This window comes from Curcuma longa, chromosome 12 (assembly GCF_044706935.1).
Source record: "Curcuma longa cultivar G26 ecotype Majalengka, Jawa Barat chromosome 12, ITB_CL_G26_1.1, whole genome shotgun sequence".
NCBI classification, from domain to species: domain Eukaryota; kingdom Viridiplantae; phylum Streptophyta; class Magnoliopsida; order Zingiberales; family Zingiberaceae; genus Curcuma; species Curcuma longa.
In genome coordinates, this window is record NC_133872.1 from 8,007,970 (window position 1) to 8,034,769 (window position 26,800).

The 26,800-nt window shown below is 35.5% G+C and overlaps 3 protein-coding genes across 3 annotated transcripts; 2 read left to right on the plus strand and 1 right to left on the minus strand.

Annotated features, from left to right (window-relative positions):
- Positions 1 to 1,879: 1,879 nt before the first annotated feature.
- Positions 1,880 to 5,627, plus strand: LOC141843537 (serine/threonine-protein kinase RIPK-like). The gene is made up of 5 exons (XM_074731594.1): positions 1,880 to 2,403; positions 2,483 to 2,618; positions 3,285 to 3,421; positions 3,970 to 4,093; positions 4,880 to 5,627. The coding sequence occupies exons 1-5, from the start codon at positions 2,020 to 2,022 to the stop codon at positions 5,371 to 5,373; spliced, it is 1,275 nt and encodes a 424-aa protein (XP_074587695.1). The 5' UTR covers positions 1,880 to 2,019; the 3' UTR covers positions 5,374 to 5,627.
- Positions 4,043 to 10,935, minus strand: LOC141842837 (uncharacterized). Its single transcript, XM_074730828.1, has 7 exons — positions 10,921 to 10,935; positions 10,326 to 10,472; positions 10,142 to 10,250; positions 9,305 to 9,428; positions 8,017 to 8,293; positions 7,538 to 7,664; positions 4,043 to 4,125 (listed from the first exon to the last, which is right to left on the minus strand). The coding sequence occupies exons 1-6, from the start codon at positions 10,933 to 10,935 to the stop codon at positions 7,563 to 7,565; spliced, it is 774 nt and encodes a 257-aa protein (XP_074586929.1). The 3' UTR covers positions 4,043 to 4,125; positions 7,538 to 7,562.
- Positions 10,936 to 20,008: 9,073 nt separating this feature from the next.
- LOC141843350 (uncharacterized) lies at positions 20,009 to 23,132 on the plus strand. Its single transcript, XM_074731432.1, has 5 exons — positions 20,009 to 20,437; positions 20,912 to 21,011; positions 21,089 to 21,221; positions 22,455 to 22,550; positions 22,641 to 23,132. Exons 1-5 carry the CDS (start codon positions 20,035 to 20,037, stop codon positions 22,761 to 22,763), a joined length of 855 nt encoding a protein of 284 aa, XP_074587533.1. The 5' UTR covers positions 20,009 to 20,034; the 3' UTR covers positions 22,764 to 23,132.
- Positions 23,133 to 26,800: the final 3,668 nt, after the last annotated feature.

Sequence of the window (26,800 nt, forward strand, 5' to 3'; positions counted from 1 at the left end):
CCCCAGAGATGTGGCTACTAGGATTACCCATTTTTTTTGAATAATTAAATTTTATATTGTATTAAATTTTTTAATTTATTAAATTCATTCCAATTCTGATTTAAAATCCGACTACACCATTGACTATGTAATAACTTATTACACGAAGACATTGTAAATACTTTACTACTGTATAAATTTTTTAAAATAGTTGTGGGTCAAAGGTAAGTGAAATGGTAGATAATTGTCATGACTTTGGGAAAGATTGAATTACTAGTTAAGTGGTTCGAATTGTTGTCATTTATAATAAATTTATGGTTAAGTCGACGTTTAGACTATAGTTGAATTAAAAAGAAAATATATAAAAAACAAAGTAAATAATAGTGTTGGAATAAGAATATTTTGAGAGAAAAAAAATATATTATAGTATTTCAATGAAAATAATTTGACATTTTTTATTTTTTTTAAGTGTGAGTTACAATAGCTTTGTAGTTGGTGAGTAAAAAAAATTAAATTAAATTAACTAATTGAATTGAAATTTAGCTCAATTATTTTAAAATTTTAATTTTTTAAAAATATTAATTATTTTAGATAATTCAATTCGATTTTAATTTTAAAATTTTTAATTTAATTAAATCGAATAAATTGATATTATGTGGTGAAAATCAACGTCACAGTGTGGTGCTAGACCAATGTTATTGGTGTCAATTTTCAAAATCAATATTTGTATTGATGTTGGTTTTCAAAATACAAGATCACATCGTGGCAGATTGAATCACAAAATCTATAATATATCAAATCAAAACTTATTTAAAGATTTATATTTATTATTAAGTGTAACTATAACGGTTCAATCTTAAATTCAAAATCATCATTTAAAATTTATTCGAAGACTTCAAAAAAATTTTAGTCATTTTTATTAAAGTTATTTTCATCTTTATTTTTTAGACTATTTAAATATTTATCTTAGGCCTAGTTAAAATCAGATAAAAATATATATATTGAAAAGTTTAATTAATTTGATTAAAAATTAAATTAATTAATATTTTTATCGATTTAATTTATTTAATTTTTTATGAAAAGTTCGATTGATTTGTTAGTTCGAAAAAATTTCAATATATTCAATTTTGATTAAATCAATTCGATTAGTTCGATTTTAAACTAATGGCATAATTTCTACTTTACTTTCACTTGCATGGCGGCCTAATCTTAAATATCAGCTTGCCTAATTATAATTCCAATATGATTTGAATTCGAATTCAATTTAAATTATTCAATCTTTAATTTATGCATATTTATATTAAAATTATAAAAAATAAATAAAATTTGATTTGAATTCAGCTCGTGGATGAGTTTAGCTTGAATTTAATAATTACAAATATTTATCAAATGGGCTCGAAATGCTTATGAACAAGCTTGATGCAAATGGGGAAGAAAACATAGGCCAAAATGAAGTTAAACCTAGGGGTGCAAAAGAATCAAATAGAATCAAACAATATAAAAATATTGATATTCGAATTCAATTGAAATCTCAAAAATATAAATAATTATAAAAATTTAAATTCAAATTCGATTCAAATTATTCAATCCTTAATTTAAATATATTTACATTAAAATTATAAATAAATAAATAAAATTTGATAATTTTAAATATTTTTCAAACCAACTCAAAATACTCACAAACAAGTTCGATTCTTTTGCACCTCTAATCAAACCCTATCTTTTAAAAATCTAACAAACCTATTTCATTTATCTTTTTTTTTAAATTTACTTTATCAAAGAAAAGTCAATTTAAAAAAAAAGGAAAAATAGTCCAAAATTCTCCTGTTTTTCCTGTGCCCACAAATTTCAGAGGTCAGAGTCAAACAAATATTTTTCTCAAACGCGCGAAGAAAATAGCGCCATGAATTCTGCAGAGTAGTTGAGCCATCTCCATTCTTCCCCCTCCCCTCCATCACTCTTCCAAATTCCACATCTCCATTCGATCCCAAACCCACCCTTTCGATCGTTTGTTTATGAATCACGCCGCCGGAGTGATCCATGGGGAAGTTTTCGTGGAGCTCGCTGGTGCCGGGATGCTACGGAGGGCACCGGCATCGGTCGCAGCACGGGAAGCTGCCGATCGCGAAGCAAATATCGTTCCGGCGGTTCTCGTTCTCCGACCTGAGCAACTCCACCGGCGGGATGTTGACGCCGGAGGACATCTCCCTCTCGCTCGTCGGCTCCAACCTCTACATCTTCAAGCTGGCGGAGCTGAGCGCGGCGACGCAGGGGTTCGCGCAGAGCAACTTCCTCGGCAAGGGCGGCTTCGGCCCCGTCTACAAGGGCTTCATCGACGAGAAGATCAAGCCGGGCGTGGAGGCGAGGACCGTCGCCGTGAAGCAGCTTGACTTGGAGGGAAAGCAGGGGCACAAGGAATGGCTGGTGGGTCACAGATCCTTCCAGTCTTGCTCCTGAGCTTTGTAATTCTCCTTTAATTTGTTTGGAATTGTTTGATGTGCAGACTGAAGTCATCTTCCTTGGGCAACTGAAGCACCCAAACCTTGTGAAACTGATCGGCTACTGCTGTGAAGATGAACAAAGGTTGCTGGTCTATGAGTTCATGACCCGGGGCAGCTTGGAGAAACTTCTTTTCAAAAGTATGCATCCTCCCCTCTTTTTGACCCGATCCGCATCATAACTGCTACAATATGTTATAACAATTACACTACAATTCGTAACTACTATAATATACTAATAAATAAGACCAGAATAATAATTTTAATAAGGAACAATTTGACCAAAATTGATTACTACACATTGTAGCAGTTATAGGTCATAGTCGCTACAACTTATAGCAATTATGATTTCATAGCTACTACAATATAATATTTTGACAAATATCAATTGCGTACCTTTGTGAAATCTCGAATCATAATAAAATGGAAGAGTCCATTTCATCAATAATTGAGGTGTTGCCGTATTGCCTTGGTAGATCACATACTTTGGCTTTTCCTTTTCACAAGAGAAATATCTTCTTTCCTGAGCTCATTCCAATTGACTTTTCTCTGTCTCTTTCACTCTTCTTCTTTTCTTTGAAGTTTGCTCTACCACAACTATAAAGTCCTATTCTTCCTAACTCAATATAAATTTATTAGTTGGCAATTATAGTGGATCACTTAGCTGCTCACCTAGTCACCTTCTCTTTAAATAACAAGTTACATAAAGTTAAGATGCCATAATGCAAGTTTACCTGAACTAGTTGAAAAACAAACAAATGCATTGTGTAGTTGATACCATTAATCTTTATTGACTCTCTTTTGCAGGGTACTGTGGTTCTTTACCTTGGTCAACAAGACTAGAGATTGCAATTGGAGCCGCAAAAGGTTTGGCCTTTCTCCATGACACCGAGAAACCTGTAATATATCGGGATTTCAAAGCTTCAAACATCTTGTTAGACTCGGTAAGTTCATGTAATCATAAAGCTAGACATTTGAGTGAAACATATCAAGGCTACCTTTCTAGGAAGTGCTTGGTACTACCAGGCACCATTACTTTCTCTCGATCGGTTTAGTAGCACTACAAGCAACCATCATTTGATGATGGAATGATCCTTCCTTGCAAGTTATGTTGTTAGACAAGTAAAAATAACTACAACTGGAACAATACAGTGTTTGCATGATAATGCTCTTGTTAGTTGCATTTTGAAGATGGGAACACACAAAATGTATCTAGGCAATATCTAACACTACTGTCAATATTCACCTAATAAAACCTGTTCTTTGTTAAAAATACATAGATATTAGAATTGTTACTTTGAGAGAGTGAATGAAGAGCATATACACTAACTTAGATAACGAAGATTTGGGAACAAAGCAGTAATGCATTTCAAGTTTTGGAAGTTTTGATCACTGTATTTAGTGCCAGTTCAGTGATAGCAGTAATCCTGCTTGTTGGAAGTGATGAATTGATGTCTTCTGGTAGTTCACAGATGTAACTATGATTTCTCAGGATTACAAAGCAAAGCTCTCTGATTTCGGTCTGGCTAAGGATGGTCCTGAAGGAGATGAGACTCATGTCTCAACACGGGTCATGGGCACCCAAGGATATGCTGCACCAGAGTACATCCTCACAGGTAATTAATCTGTTTTATCGCTCCCTTTTTCCCTGAATACAAATAATGGCATGTTTGTTACATTCAATATATTAACAAAAGCTGAGAGTTCAATCCTTGGATCATTTACATTTTTAGATAATAAACTAGCTCATATGCAGGAACATTTTTCCCTCCATTGCTCAATTACATAAATAAACACTCATTGCTGATTTGACAGACGACGATAGCATGTTTGATTGATGAAGGAAAATATTGATATAGACAGTTTTACTCCCTTATCGTCACTCCTTAAACATCTTCCACCCTTGTCCTATAGAAAAAATAAGCTAAAAGCATCAAAGCATTAACTCTAAATCTCTCTCTTTGAGGTTGAGCATTCGACAGCTTCTATTATCAAAACATGGTACTTGATATCTTTAGTTTTAGTCAGATCATCTGTAGATGACCATGAAAATTTGTCTAATGAATAAGGTATTGACTGTTTTAGGTAGTAGTCACTGATAATATATGTAAACATTGAAGGGCTAAGGGAAAAAAAAGGAAAGGGAGGGAACACGAGCAACAAGAATGGTGTTTAGACAAATCAACAATACCCCACACCCACATGAATACAATAAATGAACAACACATCAAGAGTTTCTGATGATAAGAATGACAGAGGGCTAAGTTATTACCAAATGTAAGCAGTTGGAACCCACTAGGTATTTTTCTAAAGGTAGGGCAAAGAGAACTTAATCTAAGTTTAATCTTTCAAACTAATGATTTTGTTTTTGAAATTCAATTTTGTCATCTTACACTTTTCAGGTCACCTCACAGTAAAGAGTGATGTGTATGGTTATGGAGTTGTACTACTCGAACTACTAACTGGTCAGCGGTCAGTTGACAAGAACCGGCCAATGCGGAAGCAGAACCTAGTGGAATGGGCAAGACCTATTCTCAATGACCCAAGGAGGCTGAACCAACTTATGGACCCGTCCCTTGATGGCCAGTACTCCATCCAAGGTGCACAAAAGGTAGCTGCAATGGCCTACCAGTGTCTGAGTCAGAACCCTAAGTCCAGGCCTCACATGTCCGCCGTTGTTGAGACCTTGGAACCTCTACTAAACCTCAAGGACATGCCCATCGCACCATTCGTGTACATTGCACCTGCCGAGAGCACATCCAATGACGAGGAATCAGCAAAGAATGAGGTGAAGCAAAGGCACAAGGATAGGTCCCCCAAGGCAGGGAAGGAAGTAGGAAATACAAAATTTAGTAGCTCAACAATACACAACAATCAAAATTTGAAGAGAAGCTGAGCTATACATACATCCACACATACTGTTGGGAAAACAAACATAGTAATTGGTGCATTATGTAAATTCCTTGAAACATTGAGCCAGAGTAATGATGTTTTAATCTACAAACTGAAGGATACACTGTACAGATTTGATCGTAAACCATAAGAAGAGAATCATAAGACATTGTAACATGCATTTTCTGCTTATCAAGTCTCCATTTACTTTGTTGCCTCTGACACTTCAGTCATTTCTATAAATTAATTGGTTGAAAAGGTGTCTTCACAATTTGGTTCAATGTATCATCGTTACTTGATCGAACACCGTAAAGCTGCATGTCTCGATGCAAAGTTGGAGATTGAATTAGATCCTAGTGACTTACTAACTATATCAAAATTTTCAGTTATGTAAGCATACCTCCTTGATGGCCATTTTGAACTCTTTTTAGCTATAGGAATTGATGATACATATTAACTCCTAGGAAGCTCACTAAGAGCTATGATGTGGCGTGTGATTTGGAGAAAATAAAGAAGCAAAATACTTTAGTGATTTAGAAACTTTGACAAAAAGAAATGCAAAGGAGCGGGAAGGTTAATTTTGGTGGCTCTCTTGGACTGTATGACTGGAAGTAGATATAATTTAACTATGTATAAAACAAAAAATAATTATCTTCATTAGTACTTGCTTTTTAAAAAACACTTATTGAATTTTTTTTCCCAATCTTGCAGAGAGTGGGTTTTTTATTGACAAACTGCAATTTTTCTTTGTATTTTCTTTTTGCAATTTTTATTTTTAGTTCTTATGGTTGGACTAGTCAGCATCTTTCTTTCAACATGGTCCAAACATGCTCAATGCTAGAACAACGACCACAATGTTCCATTATATCTTAATAAAAAAATCTAAAAATATTATTTATATGATGGAAATATATATTTTTAAATAAAATTAATGCATTGATAAAATTTTAAAATTGAATTTTATCTGAATGCAAAGAGATGCATATTGCATAGTCAGGGTAGTGGTATGCTTATGGCATCAATGATGGCCCATGAAAAATTATGAGGATTAAGAAGAGATATTATTATAAACATGATAAAATAATAAAAATAGAGGGATTAGTGAGAAATTTTGAGAAAATGTGAGTTAGAAGAATAAGGTATGTTTAAAGAAAATAAATAATTTTTTTTATAAACTATTTGTTCAATTGAGATTAGTTATTTTATTTGTATTTAATTTTGTAGTATGATACTAATTGTAAGCATGGTATGTTTTCTGCAATTTGAATTTATGATTATAAATTATTAAATTTTATATTCTATTGTAATTTTTATTTCATTGGTTGCAATGTGAAACATAAAATATTTAGTTGTAATTATATATGTAATACTTATTTATCAATTCTAACTTATTTATTTATGATAATAAACTTATTTTAATCTATTAAGATATAATTATTATATATAGATATATATAGGGGCTTGATATATTGCACATCTTATGATGCACACCCCGTGAGCATCTAATATAATTTTGCTTTTCACTTCCTTTAGTCTAAACCCTAAACCGTATATCTTAAACCAAAATAAAAATAAAAAAATATTTTATACTAGGTGCTCATGGGGTGTGCAACATACCATTTGCCTATATGTACATATATTGAATTTAGTTTATTTTTATCTTCAATTTTAATATCACCTTAATATCAATTGTTTTAAAGGTAAATGTTTGCCTACCATCTAAAGGTCCTTAGACAATAGATTAATCGTCTACCACCTAGAATCTACTTTTATATCTTAATTATATCAATTAAATCCTACTGCTCTAATGGGTCTCCACACATTTTTTAAGTGAACATCCTTTGCACTCCAAATACTTGTTGAGTTAGGATTGAAGAAAGCCATTGTGTTTCCATTTCAGGATGCAAAAGTCATTCTTTCTTTTTCTCTCTCTTTATTTACTTATTTATTTATTTGCACAGAGGAATGAATTTATTTTGGATAAGTAGACAAGAGAGAATTTCAGGAATCAATAATTATCCAAATTCAGCTTGATTTAAAACAAAATGGCTCGAACTAATTAGACTGTTTGGTAAAACAATTGAACAGACTGAAATTTGATAAAAGGAATTACAGTAAACACAATCTATTATTTTTGAGCACTTACAGAAAAGGGTGCAACCACTAACCCTTTTCGGCCCTGAAGGTTAACACTTAGAGAAGACCAAGCGACTTGAGTTGCTGAACATGCTCGGCTGAAAGAGGAGGTGGTGGGCACCAGTCAGCACCATCGCTGACATCCTCCACGACATATTCCTGATGAGCATCCCCACAAGTAGCAAGACGACGTTAATTTTGCATAAGAAAAAATGATTTGATAGCATGATGTAAATGAAGTGCATGAAAACAAATTTCAAAGACAAATGAAAATGAAGCAACATGGCAAAGAATATCATGTCATTACATAACTGACCCTGTTTATCATATGAATTAATGTTTTCAAGAATTTACTGTGTATGCCATATAGTTAGCCTGGGAGATGCTTAGGAGCACAAGAAGATTATCATACGACAAATTCAAAGGAAGAAAAATATTTCAACATTTCCATTCTTGCATTAAAAGATTATGGGGAGAGCTGCTTGTAGATTTGTATAGCAAGAGGACTTACTTTTGTTAACATGTGTTTGGCAAGGATATGATAATTGCGCTGCCAGATTCTTTGAGCAACCATCGTCGCCACAAGAACACCGTAAAATATGCCGATGACAGCGAAGAGCCCAAGGAGAATCAACCCTAAAATAAACAGCACGGGTAGACCTGCTTCACCTTCGTCGGACCTTATTAAGCACTGACATTCCCTAGTGGTATCAGCACAATTTTCACAGCATATGTTGCAGTCAATCCATATACAGGGAGTGCCATGGACATGGTAGTCGACACCTACTCTAAAAAAGCATAAAAGAAGATTATATTAAGAAACAGTTGCAATGAGCAAGGAACTAAGAGCAAAGGCAAACAAAGAAAACGACCACATTTTAAGGGGTTGTATGATGCCATACTGTTTAGATTATGCCATACAGGAACTCATTCAAGGAGAATCAATCTCTTAGTTGATTTGATCGCTTCTATAATTTGTTTGGGTTGCTTGAAAGGATCAACTCTTCTGTAGTTGGTTTGAAGCTTCCTCAACGCTTCTATAATTATGCATAACCCATGCACGACCGCAACCCGTAAATCCGAGATCCAATGACCCGTTAGGGTTTGAAGCATGATTCACTATAAAAGGTGGACAATGGTACGAGAGACGAGAGAGTGTGGTTGGATGGTATGTAACCCTAACCTTTGCTTTTCCTCTTCTACAATTTTTATTATTCTATTTCTTCCATGATCTTGTGATGACTTAACCATCGAAGGGATCATGCTGGGATGGCTCCCGGTGCCCTCTGACGCATATTGATCCATGCAAGTCTAGCCACATCACGAGAAGAAGCTTTGCCATCGATGTCCAACGCCGCATCATGTATCATGATCATTTGGTTTGTAATTTGAAACAGTTACCTATTTAAGGGCACACGACTTCACTTAGAGATTTACTTATTTAGGAATTGCACGTTGATGAACTAATTAGACACTTTGGAAAGGACAAAGCTACTACCCTTGTATTAGATAAATTTTATTGGCCCTCCCTATCACAATGTTGCATATGTCAATACGACAAAGACAACTAAGCAAAACACAAGATTGTACACACCATTGCCTATACCCTATGAGCCTTGAAAATACATTAGCATAAACTTTGTCTTAGGATTACCCCGTACCAACTGAAGCCGCGACTCTTCTTTAGTTGATTTGAGTACTTCCTCATAACAAGAACATATATCTTGAAAGATTTGCATAAAAGCATATGTATAATAGTAAGATCAAAAGAAAATATATATCTTGAAAAGGAGCTAAACCTTGGTTGGCAGCAACAGAGACACAGATTTCGACATGGCTGACCCAAATCATCCTGTACTTCTTGATCACAACACGTTATGAAGCAACCAGACAACCCAAGCATAGCAAAGAATAGTATTGCTCCTGCATAAACAAGTACAATACAACTGGAAATTGAGATGCGTAATGAGAGATATCCCACGAAAAAGACCTAACTAGGATACAATATATGATTGTTCATAATTCTTCAAGCTGGATGCATAATACAGTCTTCAAGTCATGGACAACAGGAAGCAAGATACAAAAACTTGATTATTTCCAAAAGAATATATAGAAGATAAGCAGATGTTGTAAACTAAAGATCAACCCATGTTTTGTGCATGGTAGTGATAAGTGAGACCCATCAATGTCAAATTCTTTGTGGACTAAAAGAAATTGCAGCTTAAGGCTTGTTCCTGAGTTGGTGACTATCACAACACTGATCATGTAGGACATTTACATTAATTTTGAAACTCAGATATGGGAGGCTGATGAGGAAACATAAAAAAAGGATTAATCAAATCCTCTCCTTATTAACTTCTTTCTCTATCTTCACTTCTCTTCCCCTGCACTTACCTTCCCTGGTGGGAAAAAGGGGCTGCAACATTAGAGAAAATTTCCCTCATTGAATATGTAGAATTTTTAAATCAAAATCCTTATGATGTTATATATTATTATTGTTCGATGTCAAGATATAAAATGAGATATGGGGAATGTAAACTGACAAATGACATGGCATAAAATAGAGAGACATTAGCATAATTCTAGTTGAATGAACAAATAAAACCGTTAAGCACTCTTAAAGTATAGCTCTGTACCACATATATAGTAGAAGCTTATTTCTCCATCAAAACCCCAAGTCAATCGCAACCAAAACTTTGCACAACTATCAATCAGATAGACAAGATATGCCAACAAAGATATTATCTGTTAAAAATACAGACAAGATATGCATTAGTGACAAGAGAGGTATTGAATTTTTAAATGGATTATAAAACTTACAAGTTGAACAACTGCAAAAATTAGAACTACATCCCTGGTAACAAAGAACTGAAACTTGAAGATTCTCCATCTCCTGTTGGCATGATCACACACCCTCAAATGGTAAGGAGCCTTGCAGGTTGTGCAATGAGCGAATGCAAAACCTTCCTGAAAAACGATTAGAACATTGAAGATATTAAAATCTCACAAATCGAGAAGAGAAAAAGATGAAATATTAACACCCAATATTACTGAGAATTGTTGATCTTTGGTAGAACATTTTACAAATTCATTGAATGAAAATGGGCCATAATTTGAACATTTTAAACCAAAAATTAAAAGAAATGTCTATCATTTTTGTTAAAGGGTATTTTTTTTATAAATATCAAAACAACTTCACTACATATTTCACATATTAAAAATATCCTTATTTAATATTATTATAACTGATATATATACTATATTAAAATAAACAAGTTATTGCTCTACATAAAATATTATTTTATCAAAATTACTTGACTAAAATTTTAAAATCATATTATAATAATTATAATCAAATTAAAATAATTTTGATAAAATTTAAACAATTTTATCAAGTCGTTAAAGAATATATTACTATGTCCTCAGGCATGATGGGGTGGTAAGTGACAAGATATTTTTCTCAAGTAATTAGAAAATTCATATATTGTATGGATACGATATTTGAACAACTAATGACGATGGGAAGTTGTTGGTACAGTCTTGCCTCAAGTATCATTGGATTTTAATGTTTGACTAAAATAAGTTTAAGTTAGACAATGTTGGTGATCTAACATGTGTGAATTGAGTTTACAGGAAAGTTCATGATTGAAGACTTGGCAAATGGTGAAGTCCCGGAGGCGCGGCCTCTTGGCAAATGGTGAAGTCCCGGAGACGCGACCTCTTGGCAAAGGGAGACTTAGCATGACGAAGCTGAGGGAAACATCTCAAGCAAGTGTAAGGATGGGCACGAGGCTTATGAAAGATGTTTGAAGGCTTGAGTCAAGGCTAAGGGATGAACAAGGAAGCTGAAAAGTAGATTTTCAACTTCACTAGTCGACTAATGTCTTGATCCAAAACACACAGAGACTTTGGTCGAGTGAAATTCACTGACTAGTCGAATGACCAGTCGACTGAGTGGAGATTTCAGTTGATTGCTAGATGAACGTTGGACTGACAGCTGAAGAATTAAACACTATCTACAAGAGCCGTTGAAGCCCATCAGTCGACTGACTCAACCCTGAGTCAGTCGACTGATGTCAGAAAAATTATAAAAATACAGATTAAAGATTGGAGACGGAAGTGTTTGCACTTTCTCTTCTTGGCACAAACTTCAATATCTGTAATCTCTCAAAACTCTTCCCTAAACTTTCACTACTCAATTCTGTAAGAGGAAGAGCTTGTTTGTAAAGGTTTCTCTGCCTTTCAAAGAGTGCTTTGAGAAAGAGAAGTTTTCATAGTGGAACGGTCGTTGTGTGTGTGTGAATCATTTGGATTAGTCACCTTATAGAGGTGGATACCAAGTAAATCGAACGGGCAAGAGCAAAAAGTTGTTATTCACCCCCTCTAGCAAATGCATCGGTCCCAACAGAAGCTACATTAGGAGTTACCTCACTCCTAAATTTTCTTAGTAGGTGGAATATGAGCTTGGACCGTTCACTCCAGGGTTAATCGATGTAAATTAAATACCTAATATAAAATTTTTTAAAAATATATTACTATAAGTATAATACAATTCCACTAGATAAACTCAATTATATGAATTTTTTTATATCAAACTTTATCTCCTATTTTATCATTTGATATGTATATTTATCATAATTTTATATTATATAATTAGAATATTTATTGATTGTCTAAGTATTATATATAGTATCTTGGACAATAGGAGAAAACTTGATTATATAAAATTAAATTAAAATAATTTTATTCTATATTATAACAATTATAATTATAAATATTATAACAATTCTTTGAATTTTTTTACAAAAAAACAAAAGTTGGTGCAGTTGTAGGCAATAAAAGCACAACAGGCCGGTGCATGACACAAGAAAACATATGGAACCTTTTTGTTCATACATTACAAACAAAATTAATTAATTAATTAATTAATGATAGAAAGAAAAAAAAACTTTAAAATGAAATGGAAAAGTGCTCATTAGGGGTTATCGATCGAAATTGTTTAGTGAAGAGAATTTATTATAAGGATTGCTCACCTAAAATTTATGTCTATATGGTCCCAACCATGATACTAAAGCTCCAAACTGTATGTATGTGTGATTGATGGCGGACAAGAACTTGTTTAATAGGATAATAAAGCAAAGTTAAATTGAATATAAAATGAATTAAGTTGTTAAAATAATTGTTAAGTTTCGTTTGATTTTTTTTATGAGCTTGAGTTTGATTCGTTTAGATGTTATCAAAGTATTCTCAATTAAACTTGTTTTATTATTTGAAATTTTTATATTATTTTAAATTTATTTAGTTGATTATTGAGTTTGATAATATAAATTTATTTATTTATTTTAATTTTTTTAAAAAAAATTATTTAGTATGTTGATAATAATTTTATTGATGAACATAATCTTAACATCATAAAATTTATGTCTAAATGGTCCCAACCACGATACTAAAGCTCCAAACTGTATGTATGCGTGATTGATGGTTGACTGAATGTATGATCCCTCAAGTAACACGTACCCTCCAACATTTAAGCCACCGAATAGAGTTATAAATGAGTCAAGTCGAATTAAATTTTATGATGTTTAAAAGCTTCTTTGATAAAGTAATAGAGTTAAATTAAATTGAACTTAAAATGAATCAAGTTGTTGAAATGATTATTCAAGATTAGCTTGATGACGCCAGACAAAATTTTTTTTTATGAGCTTGAGTTTGATTCAAACTTAGCTTGAGGTTAGTTCTTTTAGATATAGAAAATCAAGCTCTCAATTCAAGTTTGTTTGATTGTTTGAAACCTTTACATTTTAAATTTATTTGATTGATTATTGAGATTGATAATACAAACTTTTTTTTTATTTTAAAAGTTTCTTTATTTATTTAGCATGTTGATGAAAGTTTTATTAATGAGCATGATTCAAAAATAGTACTTAGGCTTCGGGAGAGGTTGAGCTTGGAAAAACATAACATGTTTGATAAACAGATTCAGGAATAGGAGGTGTTCGGGAATCGGATTCAGAGTTGCATAGTGGTCGGCCTTAGAATCTAGTGTTTGAGAATAGGGTTTGAAGCGTATAGTGCTCAACCTTAGAATCTAGTGTATGGGAAGTAGGTCCATAGTCAAATAAGTGCTCAACTTCAAAGTTTAGTGCTTGGGAATTGGTCTCGGAGCCAAATAATAATCGACATTGGAGACTAGTGCTTGGCATAAAAGGGCAAAGGAAGCAATGAGCAATAAATATAATCAATGATGAACGTTAACGTTACGAACGAATGAGATCTTTTAGGGAGGGGCCATTGCTAAATAGAAAGATAATAATGCATGGTAGTCGGCAATCGTTGCAAAAGAAGAATATTAATATCATAATGAGTTCCATTACACGGTAAGAACTATAAAAGAAAGATGACAATTCAGGGATGAGATATGTTAATTCCATAAGATCTCTCCTCTATTCTATTGTTTTTTGATATTTCTCTCTCAAAGCGTTATTTAATTTTGAACAACTAAATTCTCTTGTTAAGATATAGAAATCACCAGAAGTACTAGACCATGATATCTAAGGAGTATTCGATAATGGACATCCAAATTTCACCTTATTAATGATAATAAAAATAAAGAGGACTTTTAAAATTCTTTTTACATATTATAAAATAAATATAGGAAAAAAGCGTTTGAAAATGGCACTTGTTGAAGTGGGTTGAGATTAGCTAATTGCATATAATTGATTGAAATTGAATTGAGTTGGAATTCTACAAAAGGTGAAATTCATCATCCTCACGGGCCTGCCTGATTGCTCCACACTATCGAGAGGGAGTAAATTAGGAAATCAAAATTAATTAGCCCCCATGTGAGAAGGTATTTCCATAGTCTTCGTTGGGATTTGACTCTTATTTCCTTTTATAAATCTACCATGTGGTGACCAACTCGGCTATGTCCTGGGAGCAGAATTGAGTTGGAAGAATGTTGGGAGAGTTGTCGAGATCATGCAGTAGTTTTCATCCATTTAATTCATTGATGGATGGCTTTGGCTGCATGATCATGTAGTTAGTGTTTAACTAGATGAGACAAATTGAAAATACATGTGCCAAATAATTGAGGCAAAGCAATGAAGAGCAAATAAATATTGATTAATTGGTCCACAATTTAATGATGAGACAGTTTTTTATATTCAATTCAGATCTCCGTACTCTTTTTAGTTTGTCAATCCAGGTATGTTGTTGGAATACAATCATTGGAGGTAAAAGTTTCATGAAATTACCAATGGAAGATACTTTAATATGAGACCTTGAGTAAAACCTAAAAATGTATCGACTCACATTAAATCATAGAAAAGATCCTGAATTATAAAATGGAAGAATCTATATTGGTATGAGACCTTTTGGGTAAAGTCCAAAAATAAAACCATGAGGATGTCCCAAAGTAGATAATATCATACCGTTGTAAAGATATATGAATTCTATCATATCTAATAGTGGTATTAGAGCATACTTTGATTGGGAGTTTAGTAAGGAGAAGATTGGGACCGTTAAAATTATAAAAACAATACAAAATAAGAGGTCAATTGAGATCGTTAAATGAGAGCTCCCAGTAGTCCTTTATGGGGTTGATTGTTGGTATACAATCAAAATCTCATGTTGAAAATATATAGAAAAGATTTGATATTTGATAGATTCTATGTTGGTAGCCTTGCAATCTTTTGAGTAAAGTCCAAAAATAAAACTAATTGTCGGCAAGGAGAAGATTTGAATTAAAATTATAAAAACAATTTAGATTTATCTGTCAAGATAGTTTGATTGATAATTTCAAACTGCTAAGTAAGGAAGGAAGATGTGTTGGATTGTTAGCGTTGTCGAGTGCTCGAGTCGATCGCGTAATCGTCCGTTGGACTATCGAGTGGAATTGCCTGAGCGCAAATGGATCGTCGTTGGTAGGTCCAAGTGACCCTAGTGATTCCTGAGCCCAAGTGGAAAGTCAACAGTCGAGTTGGGACGTCGAGTGCTCCTACGTAATACATCGAGTTGGAATGTCAAGTGTCATAAGGTCCGAAAATGCCCAACTGTCGAGTCGTCCGAGTCTGAGTGGGTCGTTGAGTATCGAGTCGAGAAAGCAACGCTGAGTTGGGAAGTGAGATGTCGAAATCTGCAAAAGATATCTGTTTCGTCCCCTACAATAGTGCTTCGAGATCATCAAGGGACACGTTGGTCATGGCGAATTGAGCTTGTACCTAAATGCTATTATCAAGTAGAGTTGTCGAGCGGAGTGCACGACGGAAAGAAAGAAATGAAGAGATGAAGGTGGAAGAATCTCTTTGCTCTTGCATCTAATGGTGCTGCTTACTCAAGGTCATCACCTTCACACACACACATATATATATATATATATATATATATATATATATATATATATATATAGCTCTGATATCCTGCCCGACGCCCCCGCGCGATCCCGCTACGCGATCAGCCGACCTTTCGCCATTCATCGCCGCCGTTCGTCGCCGTCCGATCACCGCCGGCCGTCATCCCGGGCTCGTTGGAAGCGCAACTCGACGGCGCACACACCGGCATCGGATTCCGGCCGGATTGGGTCGGAATCTGGCCGGAATTCCGAGCCGAAACAGACCAGACGATTCTGGCGACGATTTCGCCGGAATCCGGCCGGATTCCGGCCGAAATCGCCGCCAGACACTGGCGGGCGGTTTCGGCCGGAATTCGGCCGGATTCCGGCCGAATCGGGAGTCCAGCCCCGATTCGGCCGGAATCCGACCGAAACCGCCCGCCAGTGTCTGGCGGTGATTTCGGCCGAAATTCGGCCGGATTCCGGTCGAATCGGGGCTGGACTCCGGCCACCTCCGGACCGCCGTCGAGTTGCGGTTCCAACGGGCCCGGTCCGGCGGCCGGAGGTGGCCGGACGGCGGTGAACAGTGGCGAAGAAGCGGTGAAGGTCCGAGGAGAAACACTGTGCAATCGCGATTTTTGGACGGCTATTGTTGATCGCGATCGGGCGTGCACGGCGTGGATCGATCGCGCACGGGGTCGCATTTTTTTCACCGCGCAATATATCAAATCTATATATATATATATATATATATATGAGCTCCATGTTACGCAAGTAAAAAGAGAATTCAGGCTCTTTTGGTTCAAAACAGTTATCAAAACATGTTTGAATTCGAGAATTCGATAATTTTAATTTGAATATAAATCAAATATTTTTCAAATCGACTCAAAAAATTTATGATCAAGCTCAATTCTTTTACACCTCCTTAATTAACCTGCACCTGTGTCTACATTTTAGAGGGTCAATCGATGAGGATGAGGCCTTTCACTTCCCTCCAAAGCAAACACAAGGACTGCACCTTCTTAAAGCCTTTAATAAAGTCTAATTTGACAACAAAAAGTGAAATTTGTCATCTGAATGGCTAAATCACGGATTCCAAATCTATTGATTTGATAGAATAATATCGAAAAATAGAAAAAGCAAACTCGTTATTCTCAAAGTAGGAGATGATGAAAATATTATTAATCAATCCAAACAACTAAATAGACATTAAATATATATATATATATCCCAAAATCTTAATTTTAAAAGACAATATCAACTAAGATTTCAAAAAACTTTTAAAGAATTGCCAGTATCTATATAAAAAGTCATGAAACTATATAAACACACTTCTTGAACCATAATCTATCATATAAAAACAAATTATATTTTCAAAATTGATACAAAGTTAACTTTGCTTCGTAAAGAGACTTAGTGAAGATGTCAATAAGGTTGGATTTGGATTCCACGTAGTCAATATTATGTGTAGGACCGACGGAGATTGATAGAGGGAGGGGGGATGAATATCGATCGTGTCTTCCTTTTTTTCGTTCGTCATATGTTCGTTCTTTCTATCAAATAATAACTTACAATGAAATTAAATAAACAACAAATAAACAAGCAGAATTTAGTTGGTTTCCAACTCACAGGATTGACACTTCAAGACCTATATATAAAAGACACCCGTCCATTAGGCTGCGTTTGATTTAAGAAATACAGAAATACAGAGACAGAAATACAGAAATACAGAGACAGTAGAGACAGGGACGCATTTACAATGGTCTCTGTCGGCGGTGATCGGACGGCGGCATGACGGTGCCGAAAGCGAAGATGAGTAGAAATTCTGTCTCCGTCTCCATTTCAGTGTCCCCAGTTTGAAAGTGAACAGAAATTCTATCTGAGACGGAGACAAAAATCCTATTTCTGTCTCTGTCTCTCAAAATCAAATGGGGGCGGAGACAGAGATTTCTGTCTCTGTATTTGTGTCCCTGTCTCCAGAAACAAACGCAGCCTTAATGTCTTTTTTCCGGAAGCAGATAAATCCGTCTTACAGTTTAAGAACAAGCACAGAGAATAAAAAATATAAGATAAAGAATAGAAAATAAAGTGACCGGATACTTGGTGATTTGAAATCTAGACAGATCAAAGTTGATTGGATGCTAAACAACAATGAAATCCTAGTATGTTGAGATTAACTAGATACTAAGCAATGAGAAAGTCTTGGCAGTTTAAAGTTGATCGGATGTCATACAACAATAAAGTCTTGACAGTTCAAAATTGATCATATATTAGGCAACAGGGCATCTTAATAGGTCAAGAATGATTGAATATCGTGCAAAAGCAGTCAGAAACGTGAGTGCATTGGTCACATGGTCGAAATTAGAGTAACCAAATGGGCAGCCCCCACTATTATTCTTTGTATCCAATTTGCAACTCGCATGGTCGAAATCAGAGTAATCAACTAACGTGAGTGCATTGGCCCTTAAATATGAAAGACCTACATTAAGAATAGGTTTAATATACCTCAGGATCCTTTTAATGATAATCAAATCAAATTCTTTAACATATATAATTGATACCTAATACACATACTAACCATAAATAAAATATCAAATTTACTACAATAAGATATTATGATCCCATCTTAATATTTATTGCCATTAAAGTTGATAAATCCTTATCACTTTCCATGCTAAACTTCGTATACTTTATTTGATGTTCATTTTAAATTCACTTTTCATGAAAATAAAAAAATTATTCAGAAAATCTTTATTCATTGACCCAAGAATAATATCATTTGTATACATTTAGACAACAAACATATCACTCTTACTAATTTAATAAAGATGGATTATAATGGACAATTCACTTCAATAAAAAGTGAAATCTGTCATGCCAACAGTCCCATATGATCGGCTCTATAATCATCTATGAGATGAATAGAAAAATATTATAGTTGATCACTACGAAGAAGGGTATTACCTCGACTTCACTGAGATTCAACACTTGTCCACTTTAACAATTCTGCTCTATCTAACTAACTCAACTATGCCCCGAGAGTTATAATGGACAATTCAACATCTTTAATAAAGATGGATCATAATAGATAATTCAACATCACGAGTGATTTAAACACTTATAAGATATCACGTATCTTACGATAAAAAATCAAACACTTGTTGTATAAAAATCCATCTTATTTTTTACCATCACACATATTCGCACTTCTTTTTTTCAGTAAAAGATAAAATTCACCATCCCAGCGGTCCCATAGGATCGACTCCATGATCATCTATGAGGAGGTAAATCGGGAAGCTGCAGTTGGCCACTACGGAGGAGGGCATTGTCTCGATTTCGTCGAGATTCGATCCTTGTCCACTTTAACAAGTCTGTTTCGTAGTAACAAACTCACCTATACCCCAGGGGTGTGCACAAATTTGTACTTCTTCAGGAAAAAGTGAAATTTGTCACCTCAGCGGTCTCACACAATCGGTCCCATGACCATATGTGAGAAGGTAAATCGAAAAACTACAGTCAACTACGACGGAGGAAGACATTACTTCGACTTATTTGATCCTTGTCCACTTTAATAATTTTATTTTATCGTATTCAACTGTGACCCGACACATAAATTCACACTTCTATTTCTGCGTAAGGAACTTCAAGTTTGACTTCAGCATTCGATAGTAGGTATCGTATCGTGTCCGTAAGCTCGTTCCTTCTCTACGTAGCGCTTCCTTCCACAACTTAAACAACGACCCTCATTTCACCTACCCTTTCACAGGGACACACAAATATACCGCCCATTACCATGCGAAGTTAAAAGGGACCCAGAGGACAAAGACTTCGCAGACCCACTCTTTCGCGGGAAATTTAAAAGTGGGTAACATTCAAGGGGACGCGAAAATGTATCCTTTTTCTAACCGAGACGCAAAGATCTCTTTTTTTTTCTCTTCGTAATAATTTCTTTTATTCACTCCACTCGTCCTGGCTCCTGCTCGCCTGTTTTAACTGGGCCACACTCCAGGAATCTTTCCCTTTCATTGGTTGCCACCGATTCGAGGATCTTTTCCGTCCAATGAGACAAACCGAATACGTGCTTTGGTGTCGGAATCCACACACAGAATCAAGAGTTGCTTCTTATAAGTTAACCCGCCTTGCTGGTCGTCGCCGTCTTCCCCTTCCACACCACCGGCGACGGCGATCACCGCCCGAATCATGGCCATGGAGGCGATTCCTTCCTTGGCGTCGACTCCTCTTCCTCTCACCACGCGTGGCGGAGGCGGGACAGATTGGTCGTCGCCGCTTACCCTCTTTTTCAGCCGCCCTTCCTTCCCCGCGAGCCACCGCCTTACTGCCCTATGCTCTTTCGACCCGCCTCCCGCGCCCGTCGCTGGATCCTCCAGGAGATGGTGTCGGAGGGGGAACGTCGCTGCCTCCGCGTCTTCGTCGGCGGAATCGGGCGGGGGAGAAGAGGCGGATGAGGAGGAGGTGGAGAGGGCGTTGGGAATGGACGGAAGCATCCCGGGGAGCTCGCAGGAGTTCGTGAGGAGAGTCTCTTCGCGCGCGTACAACATGCGCCGGAAGGTCATGCAGTCCCTCGATTCAATCGGCTACGATGGTATGTGGATCCCCAAATCCGTTCTTCTCCGATGGATCAATGTCGTGCGATCTTGTTTAGACCTTGAGATTTTAGGATTATATGTGTCGAAGTATAATTGATCCAGAATTTTCGTTTGTTTGTTTCTGCTGATTATAACTTGGCAATGGTAGTGCTGGCTCATTTGGATCTTCAAAATTTTCTTTATCGAAGAAAGAACTTATCGTGCCAATTTCCTTTAGCCTTTTATCATGGATCTCTGCGCGTGCATAAATTCAGAACAGTAATGAGTCTGTGCAAGGGCATGACAATCAAAATTACATAAGAGCATTGTAGGTTGGACTTGGAGAAAGAGAGGCATTCCTTTGAGTCTGTGTGCATACATTCCTTTGAACTCTTTTTTGGTAGATCTGATCGTATTGGTTTTCTTTTTCTACCACCTTAGGAACAATTATATTCTCAGAAGCATCTTGTTTAAAATTTAATTTTTTGCAGTGTTGGAAACCAACCCATGGAGAGGAGACACAAAACCAGTTTATGTGCTGACTCAAAGAGATAACCAATTATGGACCATGAAAACACGGAGGAATCACAGGTCTCAATGAACTTCATCTACCAAAGTTCATTAAATTTTCTTAATTTCTCCTATTAATATCTTTTTCCTATCTTCAGCGATGTAGAATCAGAACTTGGAATGCTATTTGCTAAAGGAGGAAGGCGTGGATCTGGATTTGATAGTAAAACTAAACAGAGTACTGGAACAAAATTTGAGATGCTTGTGGAAGATATCACAGAAGGAGTGCTTGTAAGCCTTGATAGTTTTTCTTGTTATTCAATAATAGTAGTTCCTTACTTTATCATTTGGAAAGTCATTTATCATTACTCTAGTAGCTACATCTCCTTTGTTGTTTTATGACCTTATGACCTTGGACTGATCCTCTCATTAATGAAGGAGCACTCAATGAAAATAAAACATTTTACTCGAACTCTTGTTTCTATGCTAATTATGTTCTTGCTTATTTTGAGAGTTCTTCACAATGGCAGCACTATAGTTTTTATCAAAGATTAAAGTCCCATGTCATAAGTTGGCATTGGCAGAACTCATTGTTCCACATGTGAAACTAGGTGTGCACAGAATTTAAATTTCCCTTGGACTAAAATCTCCTTCCCACCTCATCTCCTCCCTCTTTCTTTTTTCTTTTTCTTCTTCTGCAACCTTGCTACAAGGTGCTGGTGTGATAGTGAATTGCTGGTCTTAAAAAAAACTATTAACTAAAATGTTGCTCCATGTTTGGTATCATAATATAATCATCTGATACTAATTGTGTAGTTGGTATCAGATTTATAAATAAGTTAGTATGATATGTAAGTATGTTTCAAATAACACTAGTATCAGACTAACACACGAATAAAGAGTATAAATTGCAAGTTAGCTTACTAGCTCCATTAAATCTGTTCGCTGTGACATTTCTACAGTTATCTATACAAAATTAGAGTATAAATTGTAAGTCAGCTTAATTACCAGCTTCATTTATGTATGTTTGCTATGACATTTCCACAGTTTATCCCACAGCAGTTTTTGTGTGGAAAAATTGCAAAATTAAAATGAGCCCTGAAGTTAAAATTTTAAAATTTTCAAGAAAACTCCGATCTACTGATTAAGCTCAACTCATGTGATATGAGTAAAAAAGATGTGTATTAGCTATCAGTCTGAAAGCCCATTTCGTGTATTTAGCTATCAATCTACGGATTTTGGAACTACACAATTTTAGTCAGCTATTTTTTGTAGCCTTTTCTTCCCTTCTTTCTCAAACTGCTCTGCTGGCATTGTGATATGCATTTCAGCTTCAGGATGATATTAACTCTCTATAGAAAGTTTGCATTCAAGACAAGTTAGCAAGTAATTGCATTGTGTTCATGCAATATTTTTTTTTTGAATTGAGTTGTTTATTCTTTTTTTCATATACTAGCTAGTGAGAGGTTTATATTGAGAGTATCCGAGTTCTAACGGTGGATATTAAAATCTTGTATATCTCAGATCTTTGAAGACGAGCAAGAGGCAGTGAAATACTGTGACATATTAGAGGGAGGAGGTCAAGGTTGTGAAGGCATTGCAGAAGTGGAGGCATCCTCTGTAAGAAACCATTCTCTAGTTCAGGAGTGAAACTCTACTTCATTTCCATTTTTTGGCATCCCATAAGCGGACATCTACTTTGGTTTTCAGGTTTTCGATATTTGTCGTACAGTGGGGGCTCTTGCTGTTCTTTTTCGGCGAGGGAGGACACCCCCTCTACCCAAAAGCCTTGAGCAACATCTTAAGGCTAAGAAGAGATCACTGGAGGATTAGGACTCAATCGTCCAACAAAAACGCAAACATGCTGTGCATCCGATACTTTGTGCTCAACTGAACAAATCCAGAAGTTCATCTGATTCAAAGAAACATAATTGAGAAATAGGATGAAATCTTGATAGTAAAATGATTGAACAAGCATATGGACTGATGGTGTGCATGTTTAACATACAATAGGAAAGCAAAGAAGGTTGTAGATCTCAAGGTGCTGTTTTGCAGGTATTTGGACTTTCTTTCTTTCTATCTTCGTGTTGACATGCAAAGTTCATTGTCGATTTCGGGCTTGGAAGGAATTCTTGGGTACATCATGACCAACATGGCCAGTAGGTCCTTGTTGTGACACTGAGTTTCTTATGCTCATGGTAGAAAATGAATGTTAGAGACATTTATGTCTCTTGGAAGGTTTTCAGCATCTAGAAGCATTTCGATTGTATCACAATCATTGAGGACGAGTCATCTCTTCTTCTGCAAAAAGGTGGAATCCGCCATCTTAGCGGCCCCACACGATCGGCCCCACGATCATTTAGGACGAGTCATCTCGATTGTAACCACATGTGAACTGGAGTCACGTGTGCCGAGCTCGCTGACTTGGAAGGGGATCACTATCACAGGGTATCAAAAGTATATGCAATATGGTTGAAATAGAGGTGGTAAGACATTATATAAAGCTAGTAGGGATATGGATGATACCAACTTTATTGAAAGGTTTTACTAGGTTACTCCAACCTTCAACCCGAGATGTGGCTCGCCAGTTTTCGACATTGGATCTTCCCAGGGACGATTGAGATCTTTAGGAATTGAATCTTAGAATATAATTGTCCTCTGCTGTTGCTCCCTTAACTCCATTTCTCTCCTTGATGCAGGTCAATTGTAGTGCAGTAGCCCTGCCCAAAGATTCCTCTGGGTTCTTGAAAATTTTAACAGGTGACATATCAATTGAATAGCGACTCTGCCCTACAAGAAGGTAGGTTCATCCTCATCCTAAAGTTTCTCATCAACTTTCTAGTCACCCTTTCTTGCCCATCCCAACTGAGAATCGAAGGATGAAGGCTCTTTGCCTTCAACTTTTCGGCCAACAGTGCTTCCATCAATGGAATTCTCAGGGTTCAAAATCTACAATACGTCGTCACCAACTTCATCGACAACTTCATTCACTTCATCATTGTCGTAAATTGGATCATCAAATATTTTAATCTTGTCGTCGTCTCCTCCGCCTCATCGAACGATCAGGAGAGCAGGATTGGTTGGACTCGATGTTGTCGAAGTTCGCATCCTCATGGTTGTCTCCGTCGTCACGGGAGGAAGGGGTGACATAAAGGCGCTACGGAGTTGACGTTCTCTCGAAGTTGGAGGTGGCGGGGCGGTTGATCCCTTATCCCTCAAAATCAAACTTGCGCTTCGACATCTCTCCTTGATTAAAAATTAGGGATTTTTTAATAGTGGAACCAAACTTGAGATGAGAGAACTTACAACCTTTAAGATTTTGGACTGCTAGACGCTGGGATAATTTTGTGATTTGCCTCTACAAATCCTCAATTATATATCATCATGTCTTGAATGTTACGACTACGGTGGTCGACTTCCTCAATTAGAACTTGTTTGTTGTGACCATGATCACGACCACGATGACCATCTATTGGATTTAGGGCTCTGATACCAACTGATGCTAGACAGAATAATGATTATCCTACGAGTTGAAGGGAGAGAGGAATTGTGGAGAAAATAAGACGAGAAATCGACAAACAAAGAGAAAATAACATCTGTAGGTTTTATCGAAAAAGGAAGTTTTTATTCAATAACAAAGATAATCCTTAACATCAACTAAAAAGATGCTTATATAGATCCAAAATCCTAACTTATAAAACAAAATTATTACAAATACCCTAAATACAAAAAAACTAAAAATTATCAAAAATAGTATAAAAGATGTTCGGGGCCTCCAAAAAAGCACTAAACGATATCTGATGGTCTTGAAACTGGGTCGTTACAATTTCGACTCAATAACAAATAGAGGTATCTGAAAGAGCTTCGATTAGTAATTGATCGCCCTTCGTTCTGATACTTAAGTCAAAAGTTATGATCCGTTGAAGCTCGACTCCTCCTGCATCAATTCTATGTCAAACACATATGTATTCAGCTTGTTAATATTTATGAACATTTTTGAACAACCTTCGTGAATAATGTTCGTGAACAACGTTCGTTAACAATAGTCATGAACAATATTAGTAAATCATATTCATCAATAAAACTCTGATCAATATGCTAAATAAATAAAAAAAACTTTTAAAATGAACAAATAAGTTTGTATTATCAAGCCCAATATCCAACCAAATAATTTTAAAATGTAAAAATTTTAAACAATCAAACAAGCTTAAATTGAGAGTTTGATACATTCTAAATAAATCAAGCTCAAGCTTATAAAAAAGAAACCAAGCCAAGTTTGAACAATCATTTCAACAGCTTAGTTCATTTTAGACTTGGCATGGCTTGGCTTGCCTTGCTTACCTTACAAAAAAAAACTTAAACTTTGTGACTTGACTTAGCTTAAAGTCGCAATGGTACCAACATACTAGCTAGACTAAGTAATCGCTTGTGGTTCTAGTGTTTTGTCTCATCCTACAAAACTTAAAACCAACTTGATCTAGTGGTCTACTTGTGTAAAAAGCAAACATCAATTTTAGTTCAAATATATCTTTCACTATATTTGCATATCATCTAACAATTATCGTCCTCATAAACCACCACAAAGTCAAAGTATTTAAGTTATATTCAATTAGAGGCGATGAATTAATGGAATGTGAATGCAAATTGGCATGAAATAAAACACAATGATAAGTGGAAAGATCAATTTAACATGAAATGAAATGAATCATTTTATATTTGTTCTTCTAGTCAATTTAATTCATCCAACCAATCTAATATGTTTGTTCATTCGCCTAACTCACTCGGTCTACTTGATACTTCTACTTCACTAGTCGACTCATTCAATTTGAATAACTTGACTCATCTACTTGCCTACTCCATCTAACTCACTCAATTTGTCTCAACTTGACTTGTTCAGTCTAACTCTTTACAATGGCGGAGCCAACCTGAGTGATTTATCTGGGTTGATTCTGGACCGTGGGCTACACCAACGCAATACCCCAAGCTATCTTCTTCATTCTTTCAAATTTTTCTTTCTTTCGCCCGTAAATCCAACCTTTTTTCCTTCTCTGAAGTTGTCGAGCCCCCAGGCTATAGTCCAGGTAGCTCATAAGGTGGCTACGCCCATGACTCTTTATGGACTAATCGATTCGGCCATATTGTTACCCATTTATGGGTTGATGTAATTGTAGCTAGTTCATTTGACCTTGAGTTAATTGCCTAACCTATTTGATTTTGCTCAATACACTCAGTTATATATTTTTGAATAAAAATGTTTAAAATAACAATTAAACAGAGATGGAATATAACATTTTCATATTGGAATTTTCATGAGGGGAATAAAAATGATAGAAAATTAAAAGAACACCCCTAATTATCCATATTCTTAAAATTAATATCTCTTTTAAAAATTATTAAAATAATGTTTCATCCATATAATTTAATATATATATCATAGCACTCGATAATTTATTGGTCAAAGCTTCTCTAAAATATTATAATTTTGATTAAAGTGAGCAAGGACATTTATCCAGCGTGATTAATTTCAAAATAAATCTAGTTGTAATTGTCAAATCACTTGGCGTTTTTTGAATTTATCCTAGTGATCGATAAAAATTTTTCGTAGGACTGAATCGATCACTATCAAAATTAGTTAGTTCAAAGATATTCCCTTAGAATAATATATCTCCAAGGTGGAGCAACTTTGATCAAAATTGCATCACCTTAAAACAACTTTGATCATCTTGGAACCTTTGGTGTGTGTGTATATATATATATTATTATTCCTTATATTGATCATTCATACATTTTTTGTTTTTGTTTTCAATGTTGGATTTTTAATCCTCTTTATGATCTCACTATACTCCATATGAATCAACTAAAGATTCAAG

Excerpts from the sequence above, each read along its gene's own strand:
- LOC141843537 (XM_074731594.1), top strand. The coding sequence starts at position 2,020 with ATGGGGAAGTTTTCGTGGAGCTCGCTGGTGCCGGGATGCTACGGAGGG. Across the intron at positions 2,404-2,482 it reads AGGGGCACAAGGAATGGCTG|ACTGAAGTCATCTTCCTTGG; the intron begins GTGGGTCACAGA and ends TTTGATGTGCAG. Across the intron at positions 4,094-4,879 it reads ACCAGAGTACATCCTCACAG|GTCACCTCACAGTAAAGAGT; the intron begins GTAATTAATCTG and ends TACACTTTTCAG.
- LOC141842837 (XM_074730828.1), bottom strand. Across the intron at positions 10,251-10,325 it reads TTTTTGCAGTTGTTCAACTT|ATAATATCTTTGTTGGCATA; the intron begins GTAAGTTTTATA and ends TATTTTTAACAG. Across the intron at positions 7,665-8,016 it reads CCAAACACATGTTAACAAAA|GAATATGTCGTGGAGGATGT; the intron begins GTAAGTCCTCTT and ends GATGCTCATCAG.
- LOC141843350 (XM_074731432.1), top strand. The coding sequence starts at position 20,035 with ATGGCCATGGAGGCGATTCCTTCCTTGGCGTCGACTCCTCTTCCTCTC. Across the intron at positions 21,012-21,088 it reads AAAACACGGAGGAATCACAG|CGATGTAGAATCAGAACTTG; the intron begins GTCTCAATGAAC and ends TCCTATCTTCAG. Across the intron at positions 22,551-22,640 it reads CAGAAGTGGAGGCATCCTCT|GTTTTCGATATTTGTCGTAC; the intron begins GTAAGAAACCAT and ends TTTGGTTTTCAG.